Source organism: Oryctolagus cuniculus, chromosome 7, assembly GCF_964237555.1.
Source record: "Oryctolagus cuniculus chromosome 7, mOryCun1.1, whole genome shotgun sequence".
In the NCBI taxonomy this organism is placed as follows: Eukaryota; Metazoa; Chordata; class Mammalia; order Lagomorpha; family Leporidae; genus Oryctolagus; species Oryctolagus cuniculus.
In genome coordinates this window covers 108587998-108614103 of record NC_091438.1, presented here as the reverse complement: position 1 = coordinate 108614103, position 26106 = coordinate 108587998, and the positions used below count along the sequence as shown (strand labels likewise).

General features: G+C 44.9%; 1 protein-coding gene across 2 annotated transcripts in view; it reads left to right on the top strand.

The window, feature by feature from the left end:
• The window catches only part of ROR1 (receptor tyrosine kinase like orphan receptor 1), a 423340-nt gene that overhangs the window by 370522 nt on the left and 26712 nt on the right, over positions 1-26106 (top strand). For both annotated transcript variants that reach the window (XM_008265125.4, XM_051857667.2), the window contains exons 5-7: positions 10135-10262; positions 12493-12810; positions 14681-14926. In XM_008265125.4, the coding sequence (XP_008263347.2) occupies positions 10135-10262; positions 12493-12810; positions 14681-14926 (692 nt within the window). The remainder of the gene's footprint in view (positions 1-10134; positions 10263-12492; positions 12811-14680; positions 14927-26106) is intronic.

The window sequence follows — 26106 nt, the reverse complement described above, 5'->3', positions numbered from 1 at the left end:
CTGCAGGGCTCATGGGGAGCTGGCTAAGTGTACCTAAAGTGATAGGAATTGAGCAGCCTTGTTCCACCTTTGGGATTATATTCTGGCAAGGTCTTGCCGGAGTCTAGAGGACGTCTATGCAGCCATAACTGAGAAACATAGAGTGCAGATCCATGAACCTTCATTGCATGCCTTCTACAAACCAGGCTGTGTGTTCTAGGCTCTGGAGTGAGATTGGGGATGGATTGTGGCTACATAGGAAAATAAGAACAGCTGCTGCGTTTCAGGATCATTCTGCCTGGGAAAGGAACACGCTTCTAACAAGTAATCATAGTGGATGAAGTCAGAGAAGGATGCTAGAGAGCACATGTCTTCTCCTGGACAGATCTGGGGGTTCTAGGAAAGTCTTTTAAAGGAGACTTTGGTGAACTGAAACTGACAGATGAAGGAGAATGAGCCAGGTGAAGGAAGGCAGGAATGGATTTCCTGGCAGGAAACAGCCAAGTCACAAAAGTCTGTGATGGCACAGTACAATGGAGAGCTACAAGCTGTTTTTTAGTGCCAGGGCCTGGAGGCCAAGGGCAATGGTAGGAGGCTGGGCTGAAGACACGGATGGGGCCTGTCATTCAGGGACCTGTTATTGTTGCCAGTGGGCTTTATGCAGTGAAGAGGCATTGGGGGTTGTAGGAAAGAGATGATCTACCTGCCAGGGCTCAACAACCAGGATCAATGCCTGCCCCCAGAACCCTCTTCATTTATTCCCAGCTCTGAGCTTCAATACACCTGTGAATTGGACATAGAAAAGAGCGAGGGAAGGAGGAAGAGACGGGGGAGTAGAGGCTGTATGTGTCCCACTTCAGTTTCTCCTCCTAGACTATAAACAAAGATGATATCACCGGCATCTGAACGCTGAGGATTTTGGGCCACCCTGTCCTCTGCTCTGCACTATCCCACCATAGTTAAAGGCCCCTCTGATCCACCCTAGTCCTCATTTCTCCTAAAGAGCCCACTGGCTTTCACAGCTCCAGCTGAGACTAACAGGCATTGCTTGTTCTCTTACAGTGTTCCCATTCAGTGCATCACAGATCCATTCTTAAGTTTGATATGAACTTCTGCTTCTACAATGTTTCAAATTGTAAGACTCTATGTTTGTTGTGAGCACCTCTGTATAATTTAGGGGGGGTGGGGTAGGAGTCATTGATGGTGGACCAGGCATTCAGCTCGACATTGGTTGGATGGGGTCTGGAAATCTTTCATCAGCGCCATCAGCCCAAGGAATGGGAAACAAAGCAGAGATTGGGTTTCACCCCCACTGCAGAGTAGTAAGATGAAATTAAACCCTCTCCTAACAAGTCCCTAAATTCCATTTATTACTCTCTCCACAAAACCTCCTCTTTTTTCATTCCATGGCCAAGGGCATAAAAGAAACGAGAAGAAAATCAAAGCAATCTTAGTAATATTTGCGGGAGAAAATCTACCCAGATTGGTATGTGTGAATTCCATGTTATTCTAAGGTCCTGGTATTCTCTATGGGCAAATGGAGGGCAAGTTCAAATGCCTGATATTTGGAGAACTGCCCAAGCACATCCAAAAGGCTTCTAACGAGAACTTGGGGGCTCTGAGTCTCACCTATGCATTCCCAGCTTCAGCCTAACCTTAGGGGCAGAGTAGGCTTTTTACAGGAGGAAAAGTAAAAACATCCAAGGCATTCTTAGGAGGTGTGAGGCCACCCTCCCACGAAAACCTCAATCCATTGAAGACAGCAAAAAGTCACTCATTCTTTTTATTAGTGATCTTTCATCCTCTTACAAATACTGTACTAGTGGCAATCCTATCATTTCAAATGTGGAATTAAATAGGAATAAAACATATGACACACACAGTTTTCCCTCAAATTCATTTGTGAGATACAAGCCTGGGTAGTTCTGCCCTCTTTCCAAGTGAAACACAACCCTTGTGTTTCCAAACATCACGTGGAAGCAAATCAATACCTTCCCATTTCTAAACTGGACACAAAAAACTATTATGCACTGCTCTGAAAACTATGACAGAACATTATTCAGCTGTTTGTTTTAATGGTTCATAGCCAAGGAAAGAAGTTTAAATTTTTATTTAATTCTTTTAAGCAAAAAAAGTGGTGTGAGACAGAGAAGCACTTTTCAGTTAAGGGAATAAATGTTAATAAGCATCAGTATCGGCTGGCGCCGCGGCTCAATAGGCTAATCCTCCACCTGCGGCTCTGGCACACCGGGTTCTAGTCCCAGTCGGGGCGCCGGATTCTGTCCCGGTTGCCCCTCTTCCAGGCCAGCTCTCTGCTGTGGCCAGGGAGTGCAGTGGAGGATGGCCCAAGTGCTTGGGCCCTGCACCCCAGGCAGACCAGGATAAGTACCTGACTCCTGCCTTTGGATCAGCGCGGTGCGCCAGCCGCAGCGCACCGGCCGCGGCGGCCATTGGAGGGTGAACCAACGGCAAAAGGAAGACCTTTCTCTCTGTCTCTCTCTCTCACTGTCCACTCTAACTGTCAAAAATAATTAAAAAAAAAAGAAAGAAAAGAAAAGAAAGCAGAGTTGGTACAGTAACTCCAGGACCACATATTTCACCTGTAAGCCCTTGACTACAGCCAAGTCTGCTTCTGGGACCCCCAATGGCCCCTCTTCTGCAACATTCACCTACCCTACCTGACTCTGCTCTGTTCTTGCCATGCCTCTGCCCTATCTGTCCATAGATCCCTTCTCTAAGGGTTCTCATTCCAAGGTGTACAGTTAAAGCTGATAGGACTGAAATTAAACACCTTCTTCCTGGTGGCAATTAACCAAGGATGCTTCCAGACTCAACATCTTCACCAGAAGAGAGGGGAGATATTTTTGGAGAGGTGTAACCTTACAGAGCACAGGGATTTATAAACTGCTTTTGAAGTGACTATGTCTCCGGTCTTCCATCTACTTTGGAATAATTCTGCATCCTTTTATTGGATGCCTAATTTTATCACATATTCTCCTTTTTTAATGAAAAGACAGAGCTTAATTTCACCTGAAGAGATCGGATTGCACTTCACCAGGGAGAAGGCTCCCTGAGAAGTGGGAACTGTCACACACAGCCTGCGGTTACGAGTGCTGTTTTATGGCTGTGCTTTTAACCAGATTGGCTAATAAGTGGCTTGGTTTCCAAACTTTAAAAAGGGATACTTACCCATTTATGGCTGTGATGGTCTTCTGGGAGGGCACTAGTAAGTTATTTTTGCCTGGGCAAAGAGAAATTATTGCCTGCACTTTGCTTAAGTTCTCGCCCATGCACACCTAGGGACACCACCTCTCTCTGAGCTGTGTGCCGGCTTCCCCACAAGGAAAGGGCACAAGCGTCTTGGTGTGGTTTCATCTCTGTGCCTCCGAGAAGGATCTAGAAGTGGGACTGCAGGGCGAACACAGAAGTGTTGGGTTACTTAATTCACTCCAGTCCGTGCTCATGAAGCCGCCACGCTGTGGCCTGGCAGAGCCACTCTCCCTGACATTCCATTGGAAGAGCATGAGAATCAGAACAAAGAAACCTACTGATGCTGCATAAATTGCCAATGCATATATCAGATCAGTCTGCCTGGAAGCAACCCACAAAGCTGCCCCCAGAACCTCACCCTGACTCTGAGGCTTGAATTGCAACTGTTGGCCCTCTCCCAAGGGCCTTCCACTTTGGCCCTTGTGTAGAAATGAGGTTTTCCAAGTTGAGGCGAAATTCACATAACATAAAAGTAATCTTTTTAATGTGAATAACTCAGCAGTAGTTGTGCATTCAAATGTTGTACAACGACCATCTCTGTAGTTAAACATGTTCTCATCATCCCAAAATGAATTTCCATGCCCATTAAGCAATTACTTCCCATTCCTCCCTTCCCCCACCCCTGGCAACCACCAATCTGCTTCCTGTCTCTGCAGATTTACCTATTCTGAATATTTCATATAAATGGAATCATATGATACATGACCTTTTGTGCCCAGCTTATTTCACTGAGCATAATGTTTTTGAGGTTCTTTCTTCCTTTTTGTTAAAGACTTATTTGTTTGAAAGGCTGAATTACAAAGAAAGAGTCAGAGACAGAGAAGAGAGAGGTCTTCCTTCCACTGGTTCACTCCCCAAATTGCCATAGTGGCCATAACTGGGCCATACCAAAGCCAGGAGCCAGAAGCTTCTTCTGGGTCTCCCATGTGAGTGCAGGGGACCAAGGACTTGGGCCATCTTCCACTGCTTTTCCAGGTTCATTAGCAGGGAGCTGGATCCAAAGTGGAGCAGCCAGGACTCAAACCTGCAGTGATATGGAATGCTGGTGCTGCAGACAGCAGCTTAACCCTCTGTGTCACAGCGCCAGCTCCTTTCGTTCCTTTTTTATGGATGAACAAGCTTCCATCACACATACCTGCCACATTTTGTCTATCTATGCATCCATCTGTGAGTGACTAGGGAGTTATCTCTCCCTTTGGCTATTGTGCATAGTGCAGCTGTGAACGTGGACTGCGAGCACTTGCCGGAATACCTGTTTTCAATTCTTTGGTTTCAGTGAGCTTCTGCAAATAGCAGACTATCTCTATCCTCATTCTCTGCCACTAAGGAAAGACATGCACTGTAACTGGCTTTATTACCCCGAAAGGGAACTTTTGGGGGTCAAATTCCTTAGCAAGAATCACTTGTGCTGATTAGGTCTGTTGGTCTGCCCATGCCCTTGATTATTGTGATGAGGAAGAAAATGGTTTCCAGTTTGGAGGGAGTTTCTGCTACAGAGAAGTATCCACAGTGGTGGGCTAGCCTAGGATGGTCTGCACGTGTCTTTCCATCTTTCCCTTCTGCCCATCAACTGGTGGCAAGGCGAGCACTGAACAGATAAATGCCATATGAAATCAGAGATCTGGAGGAATGGCTTCATCAAGGCCCTGGAAGTAGGGGGAGTGAGTGACCTTCCTGGGAGAGTTAGGAGCATCCAGACCTTGAAGATGAGAGGGCAAGCAAATAAATTGATTAAAGGGGGCTGCATTTGACATAGCAACAAAGACACTGCTTGGGATGCCCCTGTCCCAAATGGAGTATGTAAGTTTGATTCCTGGCTCTGGCTCCCAATTCCAGCTTCCTGCTAACATGCAACCTGGGAGGCAGCGGTGATGGCTCAAGATCCCTGCCACCCACATGGGAGACCCAGATGGAGTTCCAGCTTCCTGACTTCAGCCTGGCTCAGCCCTAGCTGTTGGGAGCATTTGAGAAGAGAACCAGCAGATGGGAGCTCTCTATCCTTCTCATTCTTCTCTCCCTCTCAAATAAAATGAAAATAAGCAAAACTGCTTTCAGAAGATGGCAGGGCACTCACAAGGTGAAGAAGAGGGTGAAAGGCATTCCAGGCTTCAGGAAGAACATAGGCCAAGCCGTGGAAGCATCTGCAGGCTGTTTGGAGACCACCAAGGTCATGAGCGTGGTGGAACTCAATAGGTTCATGGGCTTGTCAGGCAGGGAATGAAGCTGGAAAAATCAGCAAGTGCTCCATGACGCTGCCACAGAGCAGTGTTTCCTGTCTTTGCTCTCTGTGGTTCCTGGGTGGCTCTTAGCACCAGATCAGTACCCTGCATAGGCTGCTGGCCCGGGGGAGCAGGGAGCCCCTGGAGACAGCAGGCAGTCCATACTTGCCTTTCCCACCATCCCATGACAGCAAATCTGGAAGGCTGCTGAGGCTGGCAAGGTGGCAGCTGAATCACCTTTATGAGAAACATGAGTTTCCAACACAAAGCCCCCCACACCCTGACATCCTAGCGAGGTAGCCCGCGCACTCGGGGCCAGCCGCCGTGATGAATGGCCCAATCCCGTGTGCCCTTTCACAATGCCCTTTTCTTCTCCATAGAATGCAGCCCCGGGCATGCTCATCGCCAGTGCCCTTGCACTTTCGCTGTTGTGCTGCTTCATGTTTTTAATTTACTGAGCGCGGGGCGAGGCAGGAAGACATCCATGATGAAAGAAGTGTGAGATGGAAAAAAGCACAAAGCTGATGAATGCGGGGGGTGGGAGGGAGCATTTGGTCCCCTGCAGCCAAAGGCAGAGGCTGGGGGAGGGAGGGGAATGGAAAGGAGTGAAAGGTGATTGTGACTTCAGGCTTAACAGAAAACCTTTTTGCCACCCAGTATACACCAGCACCGCCTCCCAGCAAAAAGCCTCCAGGAGCAGTGTCAAAACTTCCGTCACCGAGCATGGGTATTGTGGCCCCGTGGGTGGGGACACCCCCAACCTACCCTGGCTGCTCCATGTCTGATCCAGCTCCCTGCTAATGCATCTGGGAAGGCAGGAGATGAAGGCCCAAGTTGGGCCCCTGCCACCCACATAGGAGACCCCGATGGAGTTCCTGGGTCCAGACTCCAGCTTGATCCTATCCTGGATGTTTCAGGCATTTGGGGAGTGAATCATTAGATAAGAGATCTCTGTGTATGTGTGTCTCTGCCTCTCTATTTCTCTCTCTCTCTCTTTGATATTCTCATCTGTAAAATGGGAATAATCACATCTCCACCTTCTTTACAAGATTGTTGTCAGGGCTGGCACTGTGGTATAACTGGAAAAGCTGCCACCTGCAGCACCAGCATCCCATATGGGTTCTGGTTCATGACCAGGCTGCTCCACTTCTGATCCAGCTCTCTGCTATTGTGCCTGGGGAAGCAGCAGAAGATGGTTCAAGTGCTTGGGCCCCTACACCCACATGTGAGGCCCAGAAGAAACTCCTGGATCCTGGCTTCAGCCTGGCCTAGCCCCAGCCATTGTGGCCATTTGGGGAATGAACCAGTGGATGGGAGACTCTCTCTCTCTCTCTCTCTCTCCATCTCTATCTCTATAACTCTACCTTTCCAATAAATAAATAAATTTTAAAATTTTAAAAATTGTTGTCAGAATGAAATGACTTCATGTCTATCTTATAAAGTATATGAAACTTTTTGTAGTTCTGTGAAGAATGTCCCTAGAATTTTGATTAGGGTCACATTGAATCCATGAATGACTTTGGATAGTATGAACATTTGGATGGTATTAATTCTTCAAATCCATGAACATGGAAGATTTTTCCATTTTTTTGTGTGTCTTTTTCTATTTCTTTCATTGATCTTTTCTAATTTTCACTGTAAAGATCTTTCACATCCTTGGTTAAATTTATCCCAAGGTATTTAAATTTTTTTGTTGCTGTGGGGTTGATCTTAAAAGTTCTTTCTCAGCCAGAACACTGTTGTTGTATAAGTATGCTATTGATTTCCATGTGTTGATTTTATATCCTGCACCTTTGCCAAATTTTCTTAGGAGTTCTAACAGTCTCTTAATGGAGTTTTTAGCTCCTCTATATAGAGGACCATGTGATCTGAAAACACAGATAGTTTGACTTCCTCCTGTCCGATTTATATCCTCTTGATTTCTTTTCCCTGCCTAATGGCTCTGGCTCAAACATTGCTTGGTGTGGGATAAAGACTCATTATCAAGTCTCTCATCTATCATAAGACTGATTTAATTGAGCAGTATTGAAAAGCACAACACAGTTATAGATCTAACAAGGCAGAGTATGGGATTGAGCTTGAAATGTCTGTTTAAATCCTAGCCCTGCCACTCCTTGGCTTTGTGAGTTAGAGTGAGTTACTCACCTTCCCAGAAGCGCCAGCTCCTGCTTCCCTAAAATAAGGATAAGAAGAGCTCATCGGGGGTGCACCTGGCACAGCACCAGTGCAGAGAGGCAGACACTTAGGGCACGTTTGTTTTACTTTGTGCTGTGGTTCTAGGTTGTATGTTTGATTTAAAAAATTTAAAAAACCAAAGCATAAATACCTAAGCCTTGACCCCAGAGAGTATGGTTTCCTAGGTCCGAGGTGGGGCTGGGACACTGGTGTTTTCACAGTGTCCTGAAGAGATGCTCGATGAGAATGACTCCCAGCAGATGACATGACCATACTGTTCCATGTTGTTTGTATCTGTCCCCAAGGAGAGTGGCCAGAATCGCGGGAATTCGGGCATGGTGGAAAAGTCAGTACACCTGCAGCTCTAAGCCCTTGATAAGAAATGGGCAGCTGAGGAATTGCATTCCATATAGTCCAGGGGGAAAAAAAAGGTACTCAAAGAGTCTTTTTTAAGGGTCTCCAACTGGAAAGGTGGTAAGAAGTTTAGCCTAAGCCTCACACATAAAATATGGGAACTCCCAGTAGATTGGGGATTTATATCTGGGGTAATTCCAGGGTTTTGTCCTCCCAAGAGATATAAATTGAGGTCTTGCGAGTTTAATGTGGGGGAGGAAGGAGTGTTCTCATAATGACACCTTAAAATTCCAGGGGTCTGCTAATGCCTCGGGATAGAAAATCATCGTCTGAAATAGCAATGGGGTAGCGTGGGGGTGCATGCTCGTCTCTGTACTTAGGTTTCCACGATCAAGGCGAGGTCATCGAGAACCTTCTTTCTCCCCATAGGTTTATGGTATTAGTTACCCAATAAAAGTTGGGTTAATTTTACAACCCAAGTAAAATTTAAGCCAAAAAGGCTTCAGCATTACTCCAGGATTTATGAAAGTAAACATGTGGAGTGCTTGCAGGATTGTGCAACATTAAAATTTCAATGTCTTTATGTCAGGTATATGATATATTCATTTGTACGTGTACTGAAAGGTTAAGATCTTAAGAGCTTTGCAATACAAACTATTTTGGGGGGCTAACCCAAGATACTGCCCCACCTCCACCTCCCATGACTGCTTGGGTGAATGGGGAGAGGGGCGCCACGGAACATTAGCGTGCTCTCAGATTGTTTCGTTCACTTGGTTTGCTGCTATCTCAAGCTTTCTAGTCTCTTGCACTGAACCCCCAAGTGGGGAAGTCCAGCACCGTGGCATTGACCAGAGCCCACTTAACAAAGCAAGAGCTTAGTGAATCTCTTTCAAATACATGTCCTCCTTGGTAATTGCAAATACTTTCATGATAATCATACAGTAGCTTGTGATTTCGAAATCTTTTTCATGGTCTGATGGGATCGTCATGACTTCCACCCGCAGTGGAGAGTAGCCAATCCATTGTGATCTCCATCTGGGAGATAAAACCATGGCTCAGACTGCGCAGACAGCTTGCCTACGGATGCCCGCCTCTTAGACCCAGGAAGACACTTTGTTCTTCTGCCTTTTGCTCTGAGTTATTTTAGCCTAGCAGAAACCAAAGAGGAGAAAGGATATTTTGTTGAGATGATGTATTGATCGCAGCCTGGTGAACAGAGAAGGAGCATCCGGGGGAGAGGTCGAGGCATAAACCTGGGCAGCAGCCTTGGCTGCAGCTGGATGCTCGGTCCTCTGGGGCATGGGGGTGTCCTCTGTCCTCTCAAGGTGAACCTGCCTCCAAGGTGAACCTTGTCTCCGGTCTGATCGCTTGCCACTATGTAACGACTCGTGTCACTTTCTGTTGTCCCTTCATCTTCATGGTAAAAGCCTACCCCCCAGCACTCCCCCCCCAGCCCCCCATTTTTGAAGTAAGACTATGTTGTAAAATTTCCAAACTTTAGGGGAGCATGAAAGCAAGAGTTCCCCTGACATTTTCTCTAGATTGCCTTGGGTCCAGTGACTCATTTGAGATTCTCCAGTCCGTGGTTTGTCCCCGGCCCCCTCCTCCAGAGAGAGAGCGTCTGAGGCAGCGAGGAGACTCCCAGCAGAGCTGTTCTCTGGTTTCTTTCCAGCTGCACCTAGCTCCGTGCCCTGTGGGTCCCCCTAATTGACATGTCAGTTGGAGTGGGTCTTGTGGCTCATGCACCCACGCCTTTGTAGCAAATGAAGCAGAAATAATCTGTGCTTAAAAAACAAAAAAAACTGTAGAACATGTGCCCAGATTCCCGACTCTTTCCTCTTATAACGACATCAGCTTTCAGCCCACCACCAGCTGCGAAAATAAAAGCATTTTCTCCCATAGTTCAGGATGATTTTGTGCTTCGGGATGATTTTCTAGAGATGTAGGAAACTTGACCAACGTGACCAACAGATGTTTTAAGTGATGTTTGAAGAACAGAGCGGAAAGCCTGGCTCCTTCGCGGGGTCTTTCAGATACTGTGCGCGACTGCGCCCCCTAGTGACTATGTGGGCATCGCGCAGGTAGAGCTCCCCGAGCGTATGTGGCGCATCGGCTAACGGTCATGCTTTGTTTCTAGAGACGAGTACGAAGAAGATGGATTCTGCCAGCCATACAGAGGCATAGCGTGTGCAAGATTTATTGGCAACCGCACCGTCTATATGGAGTCTTTGCACATGCAAGGAGAAATAGAAAATCAGATCACGGGTAGGTAACACCAATGAAACGATTTTTGTCCCTTAAATTACTCTTTTTCTCACCAAAAGGTTTATCAAGCTCCTTTCTTGACTAAGGATGAGGCTAGGTTTGGGGGGCGGGAGGAGGAACATAAAGAGGCATCAGACATGATCTCTGTGCTCTGGAATCTACATTAAAATAATTTATTGCAAGTTGCTCTGAGAGGAAAAGGAAGCTTTGAGGAGTCTCACATTCATTCTAACACTCAATAAATATTAGTGAGTGCTCTCAGCACACCAGGAACTGAGCTGGGCGCCGGGGATACGAGGGTGTCCAGGTAGCTCTCTGCCCTCACACAGCTTATGGTTGGGAAGAAAGCAACATGATGTGGGCGGAAAGGAACTGCACGTAGAGTCCAGAGCGCCGGACACTAACCCCAGAGCCATCGTCGGAGTGGGGGACCCTGCTCACTCTCCGTGAAAATCGCCATCTGCGAGACGAGTGAGGAAACAGATGACCACAGGTCTCCTCCTGCCACAGCGTCCACCACCGGACCCTTCGTTTTTCGTCCTCGGAAGGCTCCTCTGATGGAGACGAACAGTGAAGCACTGTCTGGCACACGTGAGAGACAGTGGTGTAAGTCACCTTGTGCAGTTTTGCACACCTAGTTCTGGTGGCTACAGCAGCCTCGTGGCCCTTCCGTCACAGTGGCTGGTATACCTACGGACGTAGCAAATAAAAGTACAGGGTAACGAGTTGCATATGAATTTCAGAAAACAAATAACGTTTTAGGATACGTATGTCCTGAATGTGTATCTGAAATGCAAATGTAACCTTGGTCTTATAGTTTATCTGTCAACCCCAGGATTTGAGAGGCAGAAACAAACTCGAGGCCAGAACACAGAACAGAAAAGGTCCAGAAATGACAAGAATGCTTCAAAAGTTTGTGGAAACTGGAATTAAAAGATAAATTTATTGTTACCAAAAAATTTGAAATCTATGCCTAGTTGTTCCGTAACATGCATCCTCTGTATACGTTTTCAGTACCCCCAGTATGCATGGAGTTCACAACATGTTTGCACCAAAATAAACAACTGTTCATTCCGCTTTTCCATGAACTTTGCAACGTTCTCCTGCCATGTCCTATGAGGAATTTGAAGGGACTGCGAGGAGGCTGGGGGGAGGGGGGCTGTTTCACCGGGAGAAGCAGCCACAGGCACGTGTGGTTGTCACTGGCTAAAGTCTTCAAGCTTTCAAGAGGAAGAGGATTCTAAAATGCCGAACAACAGAAGTCAGAGTGATGGGGAGGAGAAGGCACATTTTGACCTAATATAAGAATTCCAGCATAAACTAAGTAGTCACAAAAATACATAGGAGCTCTGATACATTCAGTAATATGCTCTTGGAGATTGTCAGTGGGCATCAGCTTATAGGAAAATATTATGATTATTTAAAAATCTATTTAACGTTTTAACCCAGCATTTCCCAAATTTGTTTGGCTGCGTTTAAAGTTTCGAGGAACCTACTTTGGGAAGCAGAGTATCAGTGATGTCACAGGCCGCCTTGTGAGCTCCCGTCTGCTGAGGTATCCCAGGCTGCCCTGTGGTGTTTTTGTTCACGGAGACCCTACTAGATATGAAGCTAAGCTAAAGAGCCACCCAGAGTCTATGATGCACGCTGGAACAATCGAAGCATGCTCTTGGAGAATTTGCAAGGGAGTTGCCTTGCTTTCAGAAGATGGGCTTAGAGTATCCAAGCCACAAAGAAATTGAGCACGTTAACCCAAATCCATGCGTCAGCTCTCACCATCTGGTAAGACACAGAACTAAATCCCGCGCCCAGGCCCAGCCGCCGCACAGAGCAAGTTCTGCCCTGGAGCTGTCATGTTTTAGAAGCCTCACAAAACTAATAAAACATACCGGATGAAGCACAAAGTTCTATTGCTTTGTAGTAAAAAATGAAAAATAGATTGTACTTTAACCCAATTAATTCTTTTTATTAGGAAATGGTACATATGTAATTTCATCCTTTTGTTGTTGTTGTTTGTTTTAGCTTTGTAGTCAAAAGGATTTTTTTTTTTTTTCCAAGCCAGCGAAAGGAAGCTGCGTAGACATCTGAAATGAATCTCCTTCTCCGGGCGTTGTGTTTCAGCACGGCAGATTCCAGCCCCGTGTGTGTTTAGATCTGGTCTCTGTTGACTAGATAACCGGGGAAGATAAACCCTGGCCTCCCGGAGTTAATAATCGTGTTTGTTTTTCAGCTGCCTTCACCATGATCGGCACCTCCAGTCACTTGTCGGATAAGTGCTCTCAGTTCGCCATTCCCTCCCTGTGCCACTACGCCTTCCCCTACTGTGACGAGACCTCCGCTGTCCCAAAGCCGCGCGACCTGTGTCGCGATGAGTGTGAAATCCTGGAGAACGTCCTGTGTCAGACGGAGTACATCTTTGCAAGGTCCAATCCCATGATTCTCATGAGGCTCAAGCTGCCCAACTGTGAAGATCTCCCCCAGCCCGAAAGCCCGGAAGCTGCCAGCTGCATCCGGATTGGAATCCCTATGGCAGATCCTATAAATAAAAGTAAGCAGGAGCCCCCGAACTTCTGTGCTGCCCTCAGGGCCAGCATCCCTGGGGCACAGCGCAGAACTGGCCTGGACCTTGACCTGCAGCCATTATTCACGTTAGTAGACTACTTTCTAGTGGGTTAGCCACTGTGCATGAGCGTTTGATAGGAGATCAGATACCAGCACCTTCAGGAAGCTTCATGAAGACAATAATTTGAAGATATAGGGGCCAGGTGCTCAGTAGCATAAACATAGAACGAACCAGCCATTGACCTAGCGACTCCATTCCTGGGGATAGAATAAAAAAAAAATTGAAAACAGTGTCTGGACAAAAACCCAGTAGAGAATGTTTGTAACAGCAGTGTTCATGGTAGCCAAAGGTGGAAGTGATTCAAATGTCTGTCTGAATAAGTGGATAAACAAGTGTGGCATATCCACACAGTAAAATATTACTTGTCCATAAAAAGAACTGAAATACAGATGCATGCTACAACCTGGATGAAACTTGAAAACATACTAAAGAGCCAGATGTTTTTATATGAAAAAATTTCTATTTGTATGAAAAAAAATCCAGAGTAGGTAAATCCATAGAAGTGGAAAGTAGAGGGCCGGTGCTGTGGTATAATAGGTTAAGCCACAGCCTGCAGCACCAGCTCCTGTCCCAGCTGCTCCACTTCTGATCCAGCTCTCTACTACTGTGCCTGGGAAAGCAGTAGAAGATGGCCCAAGTGCTTGGGCCCCTGCACCCACATGGAGAGACCCAGAAGAATCTTCTGGCCCCTGGCTTTCACCTGGTCCAGCCCCAGCCATTGCGGCCATTTGGGGAGTGAACCAGCAGATGGAAGACCTCTCTCTATCTCTTTCTCTCTCTCTCTCTGTAACTCTGTGGTTGTTAGGGACAGGGGCCAGAGGTAGTGGGAAATAGCAGATTAATGGATGAGGGGTTTCCTTTTGGTGTGATGTAAGTATTCTGGAACCAAACAGTGGTGATGATTACACAACCTTGATAATGGACTAAATGCCCCAGTGATAAATTTCATGGTAAGTGTATCGCACTACAAGTTGAAATAAATGTATATGGAGGCCTGCAGCTGTCTTCTCATCACCACAAAGCAAAACATTTCCTTTTCATCTAGAATTAAATTCCCTGGGAATTTTTTGGTTTCCTTTTGGTACTTAATACTGGTTTATTAGTTTAAAAAAACCAATGCACCTTAAACACTTAGAACCATACTTAGCAGATAGTAAGATCTCAATATCATGATTATGACTGTTTTAGTGTTACCTCTCCAGATTCCAATTCCTTTCAATTCAGTAGGTCCTTCAGTGCTTCCAAGTTACAGCCCCTGTGGTCACCTATGAGGGCCAACTTAATAGGACCTGTTTCTCTAGAGTGGCTACTTCATCCCATAGAGATAGGCCTAAGGCCTCGTAGAATCCAGAATGCACTGCCCTCGATAAGCATTTTCTGTGAATTACCAACTAGATTCTTTATCACATGATTCACGTCTAAGGCCATCAATCAGAAGAAAGGGAAAATTTGGCTTGAACCTTCCTTGAACCGTTCACTAGGAAGTTACTCCTGTGCCCCCAGCCCCCACCCCAGTTCTGATTTCTTCTGTGTTCAGTATTGAAAATGCTGGTGGAAGACTGGTTTTATCCCTGAAGCATGAGCTTTAAATCCTCCCAGGAATGTGACTGCAAGGCAGGTCCTGGGTCCCAGCCCAGCAAGCAGGAAGACTGCCCTGCATGGCCCCTGACCGCGGGAAGCCTTGGTCACGAGGTTAATTGCATTCTCCTCCCTCCACCCCCAACTGCTGGCTGCGAGGTCCAGCATCTCATCTGTTCCTTTCTAATGGTTGGCCTTTTCTTCTGTGTTTTTTCAGATCACAAGTGCTATAACAGCACAGGTGTGGACTACCGGGGGACTGTCAGTGTGACGAAATCAGGGCGCCAGTGCCAGCCCTGGAATTCTCAGTACCCCCACACGCACACCTTCACTGCTCTCCGCTTCCCAGAGCTGAATGGAGGCCATTCCTACTGCCGCAACCCAGGGAACCAGAAAGAAGCTCCCTGGTGCTTCACCTTGGATGAAAACTTCAAGTCTGACCTGTGTGACATCCCAGCATGTGGTAAATAGAAGTCATTGCTCCTAATGGTTTCAATCACCTTTAAGATCGCCCTTCCCCTTCACTTAGGACAATCCTTGAAAGGGGGCCCAAGGAGATTGATAGTGCGCATCTGATCTCAAGCTGTTCTAGGGCAGATAAGCCTTGCATTTCTACATAAAACACCTGTGGGGCACCAGAACCCATCAAGGCCTGAGCCACTCTTGTGCCTGCAGCCATTTCACTAGTAGTGAATAAAGCAGGGACCCAGCTCTTCAGAGACACAGTTGAGAAAGCTTATCACAATCATTCCTACAGAAAAAGGTGGTACTCTTCATGGTCCAAGTGCAAGGGTACCTTTTGAGCATAATAGGTAATTTGGAAGCAGAAAATATGTCCTCATGAACACCCACAGGCAGAATGAAACTACAGCCACGACTCAGTCATCCGGGGCAAACTGTGGATAGGCTGTGTTCTTCGCCCCACCCGTTGATCAGAAAAGGAGCAGCGAGCACAGGAACCAGTGCCCATGCTGGATGCCGGTGCTGCAGACAGAGACTTGGCCATTACCCCATAGCACCAGCCCCAGCAACTATTATTTGAGAATCCACAATGCAGTAGGGAGATTAAAAGAAAAACCTTTGGTTTATGATTTTGAAGCATGTCAATTACAGTGCAGTATGAATGATACAGTGGAAGCTGGCACAATTGTTAGGGACAAAAAAGAGCTAAGCATACTGAAGGGGTCGTTAGGAAAATCATTAAAAATATTAAGAATAATCTTAGTGATGAAAATTCCAGAAACTGTTATTCTATCATTTCATTCTTCTGTGTTACTTGTTATCATAGTGTCTTTTGTCACAAAATGGTTTTGCAGATGGTGGAACATGCCAAATTTAAGAACGTTGACCACATGGCTTTTGTGTGGCCAGACCTTGAAATACTTGCATGTGCAGGATAATATCTAACTTGCTGTGCCACAACTGATAACTTCCACACAAATTCTGTGTCTTTTCAATGGCTTGCACTTGATTTTCTTTTCTTTTTTACTTTTTTCCACATTAGATTCCACATTGATAAGAGAAGGATAGAAACATAATGTAGGTTGCAATCATTTGCTTAGTTGTCCCATCCTTTCTTCTCAATCATAAGATACAAGATCTGCAAAGAACCTGGGATAAAGCAACATTACCAAGCATTACCACACACAGGGCTTGGTTTAGGCATTTTCATAGGTTTATTTATACTCATCCTCGCTCTGTGATGGGTAGCACTAACTTTGTTTTTGCTGATGAAGAAGCTGAGGCACAGAAAACCCCAAAGTCACCCAGCTAGCAGAACCAATGGCCACCGCAGCTGGCGCACCGCGCTGATCCGATGGCAGGAGCCAGGTGCTTATCCTGGTCTCCCATGGGGTGCAGGGCCCAAGGACTTGGGCCATCCTCCACTGCACTCCCGGGCCACAGCAGAGAGCTGGCCTGGAAGAGGGGCAACTGGGACAGAATCCGGTGCCCCAACCAGGACTAGAACCCAGTGTGCCGGCGCTGCAAGGCGGAGGATTAGCCTATTGAGCCACGGCGCAGTATGTGTTCTTAAGGAATCCATGTGAATTGTTTTAAGGAAGGAAAAGAAATGCTTTGTTTACTCCATCCTGGATCAATGCCATTGTCCTTTAGGTAACTTCCGACCCTTACTTTCCAACTAATGCCCACTGGAAATCAGAAGGTAATTTGCTCATAAACTGGAAAATAATTTGATCTTGTGATTCAAGGATTCAACCTCTATTCCACTTAGTTTAAGACTATAATGTTTTTTTTAAAAAAAAAAGACTAGAGATTTTACTTAAAAAGTATTGGTTGTCCTTTCAATGATCCTTCGAAACGTGCATACTAAACAAGCTCTGGGGGATAAAAGGAGACCTTGAGAAGTCTTTCAGAGGGTGTGGAAGGAAAGAGCCCACCTATGTCTAGAGGACAGCTACCACGCACTTGCAGGATGTGTGGTGCTTTACACATTTATGGGGTTGGACCCTGAACCTCATCTGTCTACATACAGCTCTGACTTTTTTACCAGACACTCCGCTACCTCTCATTTAAAGGTTTTTCAAAAATAAATCCAAGAACAGCAATAGGCCCTACCTCTGGATTCTACCATGCTGGTTCCCACTATGTGATATAACATCAATAAATGTTCCCTTGCTAATGAAAAAAAAAAAACCTATCATGTGTCAGTATAGTATTATAGTATTATTCAGTATAGTGATATTGGAAACCCACAGGACATTTCTTTCTGAATATCAATCTGCAGAAGACACAGCTGAAATTTTGAGGACTGGTTCTAGACATACGAGCAATAAATTTAGAAGAAAGTTGAATCTACAGATGACAGGGCAGTTTTCACCACTTACAATTTTTAAAAAGAACATTTCATTTTTGAAAGGAAACAGTTCCTCTTGCATTCTGCAAGCCTAGCCATGGACACATTCATTACAGGCCAGGGGACTCCTTGACACAGAATCGATAAGAAGCTGCTGGGCGGGGAGTGGCTCCCTGGTGTAAGACTCCCAGGAGCGTGGGGCAGCATCAGCTGTTGTCCCAGGCAAGGCTTCTTGGGGTCGCCCCTCAGCAGCCCACCTCTAGCGGCACAATCCATGGAATCCTGTTTCTATAACTACTTTAGAGCGTTTCATTTTTTTCTCTATTTCTTCCTTACAAAACCCATGGAAGATAAAGCAGAAATGCCCAGGACTATTTTACCATATCATAAAACCACAGCCCAGGGGGTTGATAGATTTACCTAAGGTTGCAGCTTCCTTAACAGGAACCAGGTCTCCTATCTCTAGGACGTCTGTTTGTTCTACACTGGTGGTTCTCAACCAGAGGCAGGGAACATTTGGCAGTGTCTGGAGATACTTTGCTTATCACAACCAGGTGGAGCCAAGGGGTGCTACTGGCATGTATTCAGAGAGGCCAGGAATGCTGCAAACACCCCACATGACCCAAATGCACGAAGAATTATCCAGCCCCGAGTGGCAGCACTCCTAGGGTTGAGGAACATTTGTTCTACACTATTCAGTTGAAGACTATAGAATGACAATAACATTAATCAGTAATCAGCATGTACTACCTGCTTACACTGAGCCAAAAACTGTGCTGAGATTTTCATGCATTGGCTCCTGAGTATAAGTAGGTCCATACCTCTCTGAGTAGAATTTCAGTGCACCCAAGAAGAAAAGATGAGAAGGAAAGTAACTTGTCCTAGGTCACATGGTTGTTAAGAAGTAGATCCAGGACTCAGACTAATAACCAGCTTATTTATTATGTATGTGACTGGCTGTGTGTTTGTGTGTAGAGAGATGATGATGATACATAGATGAACAGACAGAGAGATGGATCCATGAAAGAAAGAGAGAGGCCGGTGCCGCGGCTCACTAGGCTAATCCTCCGCCTTGCGGCACCAGCACACGGGGTTCTAGTCCCGGTCGGGGTGCCGGATTCTGTCCCGGTTGCCCCTCTTCCAGGCCAGCTCTCTGCTGTGGCCAGGGAGTGCAGTGGAGGATGGCCCAAGTCCTTGGGCCCTGCACCCCACGGGAGACCAGGAGAAGCACCTGGCTCCTGCCATCAGATCAGCGCGGTGCGCCGGCCACAGCACGGCGGCCATTGGAGGGTGAACCAATGGCAAAGGAAGCCCTTTCTCTCTGTCTCTCTCTCTCACTGTCCACTCTGCCTGTCAACAACAACAACAACAACAACAACAACAACAAACAAAGAAGAAGAAGAAGAAGAAAGAAAGAAAAAGAAAGAAAGAGAAAAGAAAGGAAGGGGAAGGGAGGGGAGAGAAGCACAGGAGGGAGGAAGGAAGGGAAAAAGGAAGGAAAGGAAAAGGTTTTCATCTTAAAATAAGTGGTAAATTAGTGGGACAGACTTTTGTTAAATATTTATTTATTTATTTATTTTTATTTGAAAGAGTTACAGAGGAGCAGAGGCAGAGAGAGGGAGAAAGAGATCTTTCATCCATTGGTTCACACCCCAAATGGTCACAATGGCTGGAGCTGGGCCTATCTGAAGCCAGGAGCCAGGAGCTTCTAAATCCAGGTCTCCCATTAGGGTGCTGGAGCCCAAGCTCTTGAGCCATCTTCTACTGCTTTCCCAGGCCATAGCCGAGAGCTGGATTGAAAATGGAGCGGCACTCAACCCAGCGCCCAAATGGGATGCCAGCACTGCAGACAGTGGCTTTATCTGCTAAGCCACAGCACCAGCTCCCAGTGGGGCACAGATTTGAAATAAGTCCTTTTTCTCCTCTATCCCAAGTGGGATGGATTCTCATAGGAATGTTGCTGCATTCTTTAGTTAAGTCACAGTTGAGGAAATTTCTACATCTCCATGGGGTTACTCATTTCCCAGCTGTTTTAGTTCCAACTAAGTATGGCTAAAAGAAGTATAGGCCTAATTAAATAGAAAATGTGAACATTTGTTGTATTTTCTAAAATAAAATTAAGAACAATCTGCCACAGATTATTTTATCTTGGAACTTTCAAATAGAATAGAACATAAAACTAAGAACAACCAAAAATAGGACGGCTATGGATTTTGGGAATTGGCTTGACTGGAAAGTGAAAAACAAAACAAAACAAAAAGACAAAAGATGCTTTGGGCAAGACCTGACCTTTCACCCTCACTGTCCTTTCTTTGATGTCCCAGGCATCTAACAATTAGAATGATTAATTATTTATTCAGTCACTCACTGAAACCTTTGTGTGTGTGTGTGTGTGTGTGTGTACTGAGCATCTCTGATGATTTGGTCTCTGAAGAAAGCAGAGCACAACATACCCTCACATGCCTTACAATCTAGTGACAGAGTCTGATGAAAACATGAATCACATGAGGTGCCATCATAGATCGCCCAACATGTAGGTCTACGATCAGTTTGTGTTTTCATGATGGCTGCTGCTGAGTTCTCTTCACTACCGTCTGGCCTAAGACTTGGCTGATACTTAATAAAATGTGTTGAATTAATTAATGTCATCCTCACAATCACCACAGATAGAAGTATCATCTCTGTTGTTCCAATGGCAGAGCAGAGGTAGTGCTGTTTTACTAAAGCCAAGACTCAAACCAGGTCCATGGAACTCCAGGTCTAGGTGCTTCTCTACCACGCCACAGTTATTTAAAGAACAAATTCTAGGCTATTGCAGAGGAATAACGATTTATTTGTAATTTTTCCTCCCCCTTTGATCATGACAAATTCTTTGTGTCTCTGACATGCCGTGCGTTGATTTTTCTTCCTCAGAGGACAAGGCATCCAGGAATGGAGCCCCCAGCCACAAGGACTTTTGCTCTGAGACCCCAGGGGGCTCCGCCTGGATTCAGCCCTGCCTGGACCAGTTCTTCCATCAGCTCCACCTGCTTCTCATGGCGTTTGCCTCTGCCCATTAGGTGTCATTTCTCTTGCTTTCCCGGAGCCCTGGTCTCCAGTGCTCACAGTTGGCCATCTTCTCAGAGATCCCGTGCACAGCTTCAGAAACTATGCTTTTTCTCCTCTCATCACTGTGGCCTTCTCAAGTCCACCTTGGGTTGGAGGGAAACTCAATTGAAAGGAAACATTTTGCCTATGTTCTTTCCAATTGTCATCTAGTCACACCTCCCAGGGTCACCATTTCACTGTAGCCCTTAGGATTTGCTCAGGGGCTGGCACTGTGGGAAATCTCTCTGGAGCTCCTTGTGTGATGATCTGGCCATTTTGCTTTGGCTATCCTCCACCTCATGACTTATGTTCTTTCTCCCTCCCCTGCCAATTGAGAACCCTTATTTGTTTCTTTCTCAGTTTGTAGGCGGAGGCAGAACCCTTTTACACTGGTGTTTTCATAGTCAAACCTTGGCCCTTTATTTTACTGGATAAAATCTTGAGACTGTACTTCTTCGCTAGCCATGCCAGGATGTCTGTTTCTCCTGCAACAGGTTTCTCCCTCTACCAAACAACCAGAACGAGCAAGCGGCAGTATTGCTTTTATTCCTAAATCAGCTTCACTGAAGAGTGCCCATTAACACGAAAAGTAGTGAACCATTTGGCTCCATTTGGAGTTTTCATACCTGGCCTATTGCTTTTGTATTTCCTTTTAAGACTTGGGCTTGTAACAGTTTGCCAAAGGGCACGGTGCCCAGTTCTATGCCTGAATAGCCTTGACTTGTCCCGTAACCCTGCAGACACCCACCCTGGGTTCTGCTTTGTCACAAACCATTTTCTCCAGCGTGGTGGTTTACAGTTCGGGGCAAGGCAGATGTTTTCCAGATTGCGAACACTGCAGTTTTTAACTCACTCTGTCAGCAGCCTTCTCCCATATTTCATAGAAGACCTGTTGTAAGGCAATTTGTCTTTCAGCCATTTCTTCAAACCAAAATTGAACATTACAGAGAATTGGACGATGGGGAGGGGCAAGGGAGGAGGGAATAGAGGACTGCTTTGTACAGTTTGACGCTTGCAGAAAGTTATTTTTGTGCTTCGGAGATTTCCAAGATGTATTTTAGATTCCAGTCTTTACACATTTTCACCAAAGTAAAGAACAATAGTGACCCAAAACTTATAGCTAAGTCATGTTCTTTAAACATTTTTAACCAGAAAATAGTTTTCTCTCAAAGATTTTTACTATTATTTGTCCCAATATGTATGCACAAGTGTTGTGTCCCAGTGTGTAAGCTGCTCTGGTGATACGCTTCAGGCCCACCACCCAGGAGGTGCCCTGTTCCATCTTAACCAACTGGTGTACAAAACTATTGGCTTTGTATCAGTCTCTGTATCCATCAAGGTTCTACATGAAACAAATGGCACAAGCAAGCAGACTAAGGGAAATTTTATTGAAAAATTATTTATAAAGGTATGGGGGGAAAATGAATGGGAACCAATAAGAAGAAGAGGGCCCAGAGTCACCACGTATGGGAAATAGTACTTTCCTAGACCTAGTCCCACACCCGGGAGAGCATAGTGGAGGGCCTGCTGTGACAGCATTTGATAGAGTGATGCTGCCAACCCCCAGCAGCCCAGCAAGGAGGAAGCCAGGGGAACAAATATGTCAACTGTGCCCTCTTCCTGCCCTCCGTCTCCTCTCCCGTGACTCTCACTGGCTAAACCTAACCGGAAGCCAGAGCCCAAGAGTGCTCATTGATAATATCCATAAAGACCAGCTTCAGCATGGACTTGGACAGAAAAGGGCCAAGACTGGGTCTGCGGGGCTGAGAACAAGGAGGATAAATACCGTCACTACCTTTACATTGCTTTGGGACAGGCAGAAGTGCAGTAGGGGCCTAAGTCACACTAACTCAGTTTATGAAACCAGACAACCTTGGGAGGAGCCATAGAAAATATCTGATCTCTGCCTGAACATCACCAGGCATCTCCAGAGATAGGGGAAATGTTCCATTTCCTAGTGGCTATGGGGTGGCTCGCAGGACTCAAACATGCTGCCTTTTTAAGATAGAAATCAAAACTTAAATGTGAAATCTGATTTTTTTAAATGATGGCCACTAATTCAGATTAAAAAAAAAAAAAAAAAACTCTGATAAGGAGCACACCTATAGACTAGATTCCGTTTTTAACCTGTGGAGCACACCTATAGACTAGATTCCATTTTTAACCTGTGTTGCAATTTGTCAACCATCTTTGAAGACGCCTGTTGCATCTTTCATTTGATTTTTCTCTTTGGTCTAAAAGCACAAAGCTCCTCCTATTTTTCCTTACTCATCCGCTTCTGTTAGATATTTCTTGCTCTTTCAGAATCTTTCTTAAAAATGTGACTCTTGGCAGAGAAGATGCTTTTCCGTGTTTGTTTGTTTTTTAAAGATTTATTTATTTGAAAGCATTACAAAGAGAGAGGAAGAGACAGAGAGAGAGAAAGAGAAAAAGAGAGATCCCCCATCTACTGGTTGACTCCCCAAATGGTGCAACAGCCAGGGCTGGGCCAGCCTGAAGCCAGGAGCCAGGAGCCAGGAGCTCCATCCAGGTCTCACACCTAGGTGCAGGGGCCCAAGCTCTGCTTTCCCAGGTGCACTAGCTGGGAGCTGTATTGGAAATGGAGCAGCTAGGACTCAAACCAGTGCCTATGTGGAATGCCAGCACTGCAGGCGGCGGCTTAACCCACTGCACCACAGCACCAGCCTCACTTTTCAGTGTTTGTTTGTTTGTTTGTTTGTTTTTAAGCAGAACAAGCCTACTGCTGTTTTTGACCATTACCTAGTTTCTCAATGAAGGCAATTATGTTGCTGTAAGTGCCATATATGGAATTTTCAGAAGATTTTATTATTCATTTGTTGGATGCAACTGAGCCTTCAAGCCTCCACTAAAATTTATTGGTAGTCTTTTGAGGTTGTTTGGCTTAATTACATCAACAGTTATTTGAATTTGTCTAATCATTTATTTTATAAGCAAGGTTTTTTCTCCTAACTGGAAGCTTTTCTAAAATTTTAGTTGCCAGTTTGGGTTCATTATTTTAATCTGTGGTGCATGAACATGTAAAATTTTAATTCTAAAGTTAAACAGGCATCTTTCCTAGATGTGAACCTTCTATAATTTGATATTTTAATGTTAATGTTGAATAGGCAGGTTCCCTCAAGCATAGCCCTCTACAAGTTGACGTTGATTTGCTGATTAACACTGTTAGGGAAAGACATATGGTGAATTACAAATCCACCCAGTGGTATTATCATCCAGCCCTCCATTTTGTCCACATGGATATCAGGAGCCACTTGATGAGACATTTGGCTGAGGTTTTAAATGTGCCTTACCTATCACTCTGAAGTAATCCTATCGAACACCAAACAGACTTAATTTTTACACTGTATTGAATTTTGGCAGTTAAATACTAGTCCAGTGGAAAAGCGGGCAAGGTCAAGCAAGGTTGAGACACTGCTGGGGATGCCCACATCCCATTTCAGAGTAACTGAATCCAAGTCCTGGCTCTGTTTCCAGCCAATGCACACTCTGGGAGATAGCAGGTAATGGCTCAAGCATTGGAGTCATCCGTGTAGGAGACCTTGAGTGAGTTCCTGGCTCCTGGGGAATGAACCAGGAAGAGCTTTCCTTTCTGTCTCTGTCTCTGTCATTCAAATAAAATCTTAAAGATAAATAAAAATAATTAAAAGTGAGCAAAGGACCTGAATAGACGTTTCTCCAAAGAAGACATACAAATAGCTAATGAGCATATGAAAAGATGATTAGTGTCACTAATGATTTGAGAAATGCAAATCCAAACCCCAGTGAGATACCATCTCACACCCATGAGAATGGCCACTATCAAAGAAAAGAAAAGAAAAAGGAAAAAAGGAAAAAAAAAAAAGTACTAGTGAAGACATGGAGATATTGGAATCATTGTGCACTGTTGGTGGGACTATAAAATGGTACATCTGTTATGAAAGCTTTTAAATAGAAGATAGAATTGCCATATGGTCCAGAAATCCCACTTCTGGGTATTTATCTAAAAGATTTGAAAGCAGTATCTCAAAAAGATATTTACACACCCATGTTCATTGCAGCATTTTTTGCTGTAGCCACAAAGTGAAAGTAATCCAGATACCCATCAATGGATGAATGAATAATAGTATATTCAAGACTACTTCAATACATTCATGGAAAAATGCAATTAAAAGGTGGTTATTTTGGTGGAAAAATGTATTTATTTATTTATTTATTTGAAAGTCAGAGCTGAAGAGAGAGTGGGGGAGAGAGAGAGAAAGAGATCTTCCATTTGCTAATTCACTCCCCAGATGGCCACAGTGGCTGGCGCTAGGCCAGGCAGAAGCCAGGAACCAGGAGCTTCTTCCAGGTCTCCCATGTGGATGGCAGGGGCCCAAGACCTTAGGTCATCTTCTGCTGCTTTTCCCAGGCCATTAGCAGGGAACTAGATCAGACTGGAGCAGCCAGGACTCAAACCAGCATCTATATGGGATGCCATCACTGCAGGCAGCTTTACCCACAGCACCACAATGCCTGCCCCTTAGTAAAATAAAAAATTAAAAAAAAAAAAAAATTGAGTTTTCTTCAGAAAGTTCGTGAAGAATCCATATTAGGAAAAAAGTATACATGAGTTTTGAAAACTTCTGTACTAAAATAAACTTGTGTTTTAATTCTATTTTCCACCAGTTTTTTGAAGTGCCCCCTGCATACAATGAATCATTCAGTCTTATAAAGGAAGGAAATCCTATCACTTGATGCAGCATGATGAAGCTTGAGGACTTAGCATAGCAGGGCTAAGAGAAAGCAGTCAATCACAGATGTATACTGTATGATCCCACTTACAAGAAGAATCTACAGTAGTAAAATTCAGAGATGGAAAGTAATTGATGGTTGCTAGTGGGAGAGAGGGGCTGCAGATGATGGGACTTATTCAAGGTGAGCTTCAGTTTTGCCAGATGAAAAAATTTTAAAGATTGGTTGCACATGCAAGTTGCTTAACTTTACTGAACTGTACAATTAAAAAGGGATAAGATGATAAATTTTATGTTATACTTTTACAATTTAAAAGTTAATTTTTAAGGATTAAAAAAAAGGCTAGCCAAACTCTTTCCTTTTATAGAAGGGGAAACTGAGGCCCTACGAGTTTATAAAACTTGAAGTGAATGGATGTGGATTCCAGTGAGGATAAGTTCTCTCAAGTGCTCACCAATGAGTTACTGCTCCCTCACTCATGATAGTTAAACCAAATTCTGCAGAGAAAAAAATGTAATCACTATGTAAGTCCTATTTCATGTTCTCTGAAGAATTCATTTGAGAATACATAAAGCAATAGATCATCTACTTAATGTTTCCATCATCAAGTGGAGAGAGGGAATACCTGAGCCCAGCATGCCTTCGGAGAGCCTAATTACCACCTTTTCCTCGTTGGCTTCCAGGCATAGCTTAAATATCAGCATACAGGCCCCTATCTGCTACACACCAACATGTTTTATAGCTTTCAAATTATAAATGCTTGTGATTCCTGTTCACTTTCTATGGTTCTGAATTTTTTTAGACAAGATCATACTTTGGACTATTGTCAGTTCCTTTGAACTTGAAGATTCTGTAAGATTTCTTCCTATCTTTGCCTTATTTAAAAAGAGCATGTTTTTGTTTCAATTCAAACTAATATCCCAGATGATGTTTCACTTTATACAAGAACCTTCTGAGTAAGAAATGACGTTTACCTTGCTTTAAGCCCCAGGATAAGAAAGGAGTATTTT